The 7,649-nt window shown below is 46.6% G+C and overlaps 1 protein-coding gene across 1 annotated transcript in view; it reads right to left on the bottom strand.

Moving 5' to 3' along the window:
- The window catches only part of ABHD2 (abhydrolase domain containing 2), a 68,915-nt gene that overhangs the window by 18,727 nt on the left and 42,539 nt on the right, over window positions 1-7,649 (bottom strand). Inside the window, 1 exon segment of the mRNA XM_023747249.1 lies at window positions 3,650-3,825. Within this exon segment, the coding sequence (XP_023603017.1) occupies window positions 3,650-3,825 (176 nt within the window).

Raw genomic sequence — 7,649 nt, 5'->3', positions numbered from 1 at the left:
CATCCTGCATCAGATTAGCTTTAGAATTCAGCCAGGACATGCTTACCTGGACGGGATTTCAAATTTAGGGTGTTCAGTAATTCAACGTATGTTATTTCCATAACGTAGAATAAAAAGAAAGCAAGGGATACATTATAAACAAGTGCTGCCCTGACCCGGTTTGGCTCAGTGGATAGAGCGTCGGCCTACGGACTGAAGGGTCGCAGGTTCGATTCCAGTCAAGGGCATGTACTTTGGTTGCGGGCACATCCCCAGTAGGGAGTGTGCAGGAGGCAGCTGGTCGATGTTTCTCTCTCATCGATGTTTCTAACTCTCCATCCTTCTCCCTTCCTCTCTGTAAAAATATCAATAAAATATATTTTTTAAAAAACAAGTGCTACGTGACAGGGTCAGCCTCCTTATCAAATGAGCAAATGTACATAAAGCAGTAGCACACAGCCCACACTCACTAATGCTCACTTCTTCGCTCCCCTAACACCACAGTCCACAGCTGCAGTGGTTACTCCTTTCACCAAACCTGCTCTGTTACACTGGGAAGGGCTGCAAACTCTTCTAAGAGCCTGTGAGTGCCTGGGGCGTCTGTGTCGGGGGTGGGAGGGCATTGTAAGCCCCACAGAATGCGCTGCAAGGGCAGAGCAATGTAAATGTTGGTTGAACTGTTGAAGGATAAAGGCTGGTGAGCCTACGCAAGGCATGACGCCACCTTAACAACCGTCCTTCGTGAAAACATGGAGTGACTGGTCCTTGGGTAGGAAGCTCAAAACCCACAAGCTAATACTTTTGAAATATACAATAAAAATTGTTTACTAGAAAAATGAAGTGAGAGAAAAACTCCACATATAAATCTCAATTTTTTATTATTAGACTCAACAGATATAAGACTATTCTGCCAAGTTGCTAAACAAGTTTCTGAACATTACTTTTTTAAAAAAATATGTATTTTTATTGATTTCAGAGAGGAAGGGAGAGGGAGAGAGAGATAGAAGCATCAATGATGAGAGGGAGAATCATTGATTGGCTGCCTCCTGCACGTCCCCCACTGGGGATCAAGCCTGCAGCCCGGGCATGTGCCCTTGACTGGAATCGAACCTGGGACCTTTCAGTCCGCAAGCCAACGCTCTATCCACTGAGCCAAACCAGTTAGGGCTGAACATTACTCTTAATTTCTGTACGAAATTCTGTATGAATGAACAAATGATCGAATGGTTTGCACAGACCTCTTTGATCCAACAGCTTTTCTTGCAGGTATTCATCCTAAAATACACTTGTACATTTGCCAAACAATGAATGTACAGTGTAGACTTCTAGTGACAAGAGAAAATACTTATAATGTCTACTAATTCAAATTTTGGAAAAACAATGTACAGAATGGGAATAAATAAAAAAATGTTAACAATGGTATGCTGGGTGGTGGGATTATAGGTGATTCGTGCTCTCTTTCAAAAATGTGTCTGTATTGCTCTAGTCGGTTTTGCTCAGTGATTAACAGCATCAGCCCTTGGACTGAGGGTCACGGGTTCGATTCCCAGTCAAGGGCACATACCTCGGTTACAGGCTTGATCCCTGGCTCTAGTCGGGGCACGTGTGGGAGCCAACCAATTGATGTGCCTCTCTCACATTGATGTTTTCTCTCTTTGTCTGCTCCCCTTCCCTTCCAATCTCTCTCTCAAAAAAAAAAGTTTCTGTATTATCTAAACTTTCTAAAATGAGTATTTATTCCTTTTGTAGATAAAAATCAGAAACAAATCATAAAAGGAAAAATGGGCTGTTTTTCTTAGAGCATTTCTTGGATGGGAATTCTCTCTTCCCCAGACCCACCACCATCCACCCCTTGTGGGGACAGGGGTGATAGAAGGACATGAATGAGTAAAGCAAAGAATCTAAGTGTTTCCCTTTTCCACTTTCCACCTCCGTCCAGGGGGAAGGAGCAGGCTGGTTAAATTACATTTGGTGCTTTCTTGGTAGAAGTAGGAGTATTAGAAACAAGAGAAAAAATATGTCACTGGGCATGGCAGAGACATAAATATTTGAAAGATCAGCTGGGAGATTATAAACACAAGGTGAACTCCTAACCTATCATTTATTCATTCCTTCTGGGACTGTTTATTGGGAATCTGCTGTCTGGACTCTGGGGCGTCTTACGTTCCGGCAGACAGATAATAAACAACCACACAAATAAGCTTAGAGAGCGGCAGGTACCCTCCAGCACTGACGCGGGAAGGCATGAGGGATTTCCTGGGAAGGAAACACTCATTAGGGGAGGCAGGGACCGTGCCTCGGAGGAGGGGGCATCGGAGCTGAGACCTGAATGACAAAAGGAGGCAGCCACGTGCAAGTCTGGCGACGAGCCTTCCAGACAGAGGGAACATAAAGTAACCCTTCGTCGCTAGCTACTCAGCAGTTCTTTTACTTTAAGTAACTGAGAGTTATAGTGTGTTTAATCCACCCATACATTTTTTAAAAGTATATTTTTATTGTTTTCAGAGAGGAAGGGAGAGGGAGAAAGAGTAACATCCATGATGAGAATCATGGATCGGCTGCCTCCTGCACGCCCCCTACTGGGGATCGAGCCCGCAACCCGGGCATGTGCCCTGACCGGGAATTGAACTGTGACCTCCTGGTTCATAGGTTGATGCTCAACCACTGAGCCACGCCTGCCAGGCCACCCATAAATATTGCTCGCGCTTTTATAAAACAAAACTGGGTGCCTCTGCACACTACAGAACTCAAAAGACATGTTCTCTTCCGGTCGGAATGGCATTCAGATGGGGCTGCCATCTAATCCACTTCCTCCAAGCCCTCACAGTGAAGCATTTTATGAGTATTCATTGTGCAGCTGGACAGAGCAATGGAAATGAGGAGTCTGTGAGAAACAGGCATCCCAGGCCCCTGCCTGATACATAGACCTTAATGTGTCTTTTTGTGCATGGAAACCTAAGGGGTACCTGGGAGCCTCTATCTGCTGCTTTCCAACCAACACAACCAGCCTACACTGCGTCTCTAAGCTTCAGCTCCGCCATCAGTAACGTAGGGACCATAAGGCTCCCACCTGCTGAGGATTAAATGAGATGACAGCACATATAAAGCACGTACGACAGCTCGGCTTCTGCTGCTGTCATCAAGCCAGAGGCCTGGTCCTCGGGAGCCTGGGCTCCGAGTTCTCCCTCATCCCTTTGCACCAAGCTTCTGTCTCTCACAAGAGGATTAGAAACTACATGGTGACCGGCCCCAGGCGGACCTAAGCCTTGCCAGGTGCTCCCACGTGATGTATCTCAGCAGATTTCTTTTTTTTTTTAAATATATTTTATTGATTTTTTTTACAGAGAGGAAGGGAGAGGGATAGAGAGTTAGAAACATCGATGAGGGAGAAACATCGATCAGCTGCCTCCTACACATCTCCTACTGGGGATGTGCCCACAACCCAGGTACATGCCCTTGACTGGAATCGAACCTGGGACCTTTCAGTCCGCAGGCCGACGCTCTATCCACTGAGCCAAACCGGTTTCGGCCTCAGCAGATTTCTTACCAGGCCCTGGATGCGATGCCTGGTAAGAGCGGTAGCAGGAGTGTGTGTGCACACTGTGCTCCCTCACTGACGAGTGCTCCTTCTCCGAGTGATGGCCCGATCCTACGACCTACACTCGCTCACCTCCAACACAATGCTCGGCCAAGGGCTCGAAGAGGTCGAAGGTCGAAGTGGCGCCATCGGACATGGTGATGAACTTCCGGTGCCCATACGGGTGTGGCGACCTCACCCTGCCCATCTTCCCATACAAAGCTGTTTGGATGTGTCCACTTTTCCCCCAGATCAGCGGCGGAATGTATCTAAGAGAGAAGGAGACGAGAGGTCAATTTTCTCCACATTCCTTGAATAATGCTCTCAAAAACCTTTGAGCAAAAGTCTTTAAAACGATTTAAGATTTTTCCGGACAAATTCTGTACACTAAACATAAATGTGATTTTTTAAAACCTTACATCCATGCCATGATTTACCCCCTCCCCCATTTATTAATACATCCTGCATCAGATTAGCTTTAGAAATCAGCCAGGACATGCTTACCTGGACGGGATTTCAAATTTAGGGTGTTCAGAAATTCAACATATGTTATTTCCATAACGTAGAATAAAAAGAAAGCAAGTGATACATCATAAACAAGTGCTGCCCTGACCGGTTTGGCTCAGTGGATAGAGCGTCGGCCTATGGACTGAAGGGTCGCAGGTTCGATTCCAGTCAAGGGCATATACTTTGGTTTCGGGCACATCCCCAGTAGGGAGTGTTCAGGAGGCAGCTGATCGATGTTTCTCTCTCATCGATGTTTCTAACTCTCTATCCCTCTCCCTTCCTCTCTGTAAAAATATCAATAAAATATATTTTTAAAAAAACAAGTGCTACATGACAGGGTCAGCCTCCTTATCAAGTGAGCGAATGTACATAAAGCAGTAGCACACAGCCCACACTCACTAATGCTCGCTTCTTCGCTCCCCTAACACCACAGTCCACGGCTGCAGCGGTTACTCCTTTCACCAAACCTGCTCTGTTACACTGGGAAGGGCTGCAAACTCTTCTAAGAGCCTGTGAGTGCCTGGAGCGTCTGTGTGGGGGGTGGGAGGGCATTGTAAGCCCCACAGAATGCGCTGGAAGGGCAGAGCAATGTAAATGTTGGTTGAACTGTTGAAGGATAAAGGCTGCTGAGCCTACGCAAGGCATGACGCCACCTTAACAACCATCCTTCGTGAAAATTTGGAGTGACTGGTCCTTGGGTAGGAAGCTCAAAACCCACAAGCTAATGACTGGGAAAACGAGACACTCCACATGGCTTTTAGGAAATGTTTACATTTCACAACCACAGTGCAAGAGGATCCCATTTACTGAAACGGCTACTGGTTTCTCTTCTGCAGCTTTGAGCCCAAGCATGATGGCTGGTCAGGGTTTATGGTTTTTTTTAAAAAAATATATATTTTATTGATTTTTTACAGAGAGGAAGGGAGAGGGATAGAGAGTTAGAAACATCAATCAGCTGCCTCCTGCACACCCCCTACTGGGGATGTGCCCGCAACCAAGGTACATGCCCTTGACCGGAATCGAACCTGGGATCCTTGAGTCCGCAGGCTGATGCTCTATCCACTGAGCCAAACTGGGTAGAGCAGGGTTTATGTTTTATATAAACTAGATCCCTATATCATAAAACGGTAATGACACCAATCCTTCATCTCTGCATTGTATCCCAGTGGTGAGCATTCTATTAACAGTTTACCTTAACCTATCTGTCAATTCATGGCATCACTTCCATCAGGCCAGATGGTCCCAGAATTCCTTCTTTAAAAAAATTGTATTTATATACATATATTTTTTTTATTGTTTTCAGAGAGGAAGGGAGAGGGACAGAGAGAGACAAACATCAATGATGAGAAAGAATCACTGATTGGCTGCCTCCTGCACATCCCCCACTGGGGATCAAGCCCGAAACCTGGGCATCTGCCTTGACTGGGAATCTAACTGTAACCTCCTGGTTCATAGGTTGATGTTCAACCACTGAACCGTGCCAGCTGGGCCTAGAAACTCTTCTTTTTAAAAAAAAATATATTTTATTGATTTTTTACAGAGAGAAAGGGAGAGGGATAGAGAGTTAGAAACATCGATCAGCTGCCTCCTGCACATTCCCCATTGGGGACGTGCCCACAACCAAGGTACATGCCCTTGACCAGAATTGAACCTGGGACCCTTGAGTCCGCAGGCTGACGCTCTATCCACTGAGCCAAACCGACCAGGGCTAGAAACTCTTCTTAAATTAAACCTGGTTTACTCCTTTTTTTTTTTTTTTTTTTGGTAATTCATTAAATCTACACAAACTTAAGAGATGTGAAGCTATCACCTAAAGCAAGTCAGTTCCCAGAGGAGCTTCCTCTTTGGGGATGGGGAGGAGAGGGAAGAGTCTTTTAAGACCCAAGAACATGAAGCCACTTGCCAACATGAAGCCACTGACCACAGGTCCAAATCTCAGAGCAGAAACCATGGCGTTAGGAAAGCAGATGAAGGCATTTATAAGAGACTAGAGGCCTGGTGCACGAATTCGTGCATGGGTGGGGTCCCTCGGCCTGGCCGGCGATTGGGGCCATCAGGGCCATCTCGTTTAGTCCCCACTGGGGCTGATTGGGGCCGGCCAGCCGGGGTGAGGGACAGTGGGAGGTTGGTCAGCCACGGGAGGTTGGGAGAGCACTGACCACCAGAGGGCAGCTTTTGCATTAAGCATCTGCCCCCTGGTGGTCAGTGCGCATCATAGCGACCAGTCAACGGGTCATAACAATTGCTTAGGCTTTTATATAGATAGATACTGACAAAATAATATGCACCCTAACAATGTGAATTCGGCTGTAGCATGATTGGAGTCTGGCTACTGTGTTCTTTCAGGCTATTTAGCATCATTTTCAGACTGAATTAAAATTCATTAAATCTATTAAACTGTTAATAGACACGTGCATGTGTATGTGTGTGTGTGTGTGTGTGTGTGTGTGTGTCTCTAAGCAACTGCCTTGGGATCCTGAGACCTTCTCAGTTCAGCTGTGCACAGTGGAAGTTAAACAATCTTTAGTTTTTTTTTTTTGTTTTGTTTTGTTTTTTTTAAAAAATATATTTTATTGACTTTTTACAGAGAGGAAGGGAGAGAGAGATAGAGAGTTAGAAACATCGATGAGAGAGAAACATCGACCAGCTGCCTCCTGCACATCTCCCACTGGGGATGTGCCCGCAACCCAGGTACATGCCCTTGACCAGAATCGAACCTGGGACCCTCCAGTCCGCAGGCCGACGCTCTATCCACTGAGCCAAACCGGTTTCGGTATAGTTTTATGACAATTACCACCTACTGATCAAACACTGCTTTTTAACTGACTTCCCAATAACACAACACCAGGGTTTACAAAACTGAAACTGTGGGCAGCCTTTACTGTGGTGGGGGTTTTCGGTGTTTATGTAACTCATCCACGTACCAAAAAAGTTGCAAAACAAAAAACCAGAATCGGTGCCTAGGCACCTGGCCTAGTTAAGGGAGGAAAGATGGGCCAAAACAATGAAAAACTTAGAAATGTATATAAACACAAAGCACTTAAGAGATGCCACGGAAAAGGTACATGGAGGAATATGCTTTACTCTAACTACCTGCGTGGTAGTTGTCTGAAAACATAGCTGCCAAGTTCCACCTATTCCTGTCCCCACAGGCCGCTTGTTCCCACGGGACCTAGAAGCCTCCCCACCCTGCATGAGCGCAGGCTGCCTGCGACTGGTTTGGGCTCGCAGAGTGTGTGGTGGAAGGAATGCGGTCAGATCTGGGCCTGGCCTTTCTCAGGCCTGGAGGCCTGGCGGCTTGTTGTACCTCCCGGGCCTGGCACCATGCTGGAAAGAGGCGGGGACTCATTACTCTGAGGGAATAAGGAGTGGGCCTGGAGCATGTGAATGGAACTGAGAGCTATGTACATTTCACATTGTAGAGGACCACGAAATCGCCTCTCTCAAAAGACAGAGCAATCACCTGGCCGGTGTGGCTCAGTAGTTGAGTGTTGACCTATGAACCAGGAGGTCACGGTTCGATTCCCAGTCAGGGCACATGCCCGGGTTGTGGGCGTGATCCCCAGTGTGGGGGCATGCAGGAGGC

The sequence above is a fragment of the Myotis lucifugus genome, unplaced genomic scaffold (genome assembly GCF_000147115.1).
Source record: "Myotis lucifugus unplaced genomic scaffold, Myoluc2.0 scaffold_820, whole genome shotgun sequence".
Taxonomy (NCBI): Eukaryota; Metazoa; Chordata; class Mammalia; order Chiroptera; family Vespertilionidae; genus Myotis; species Myotis lucifugus.
Note: the sequence above shows the minus strand (reverse complement) of the source record. Positions and strands in the feature narration are given on the sequence as shown.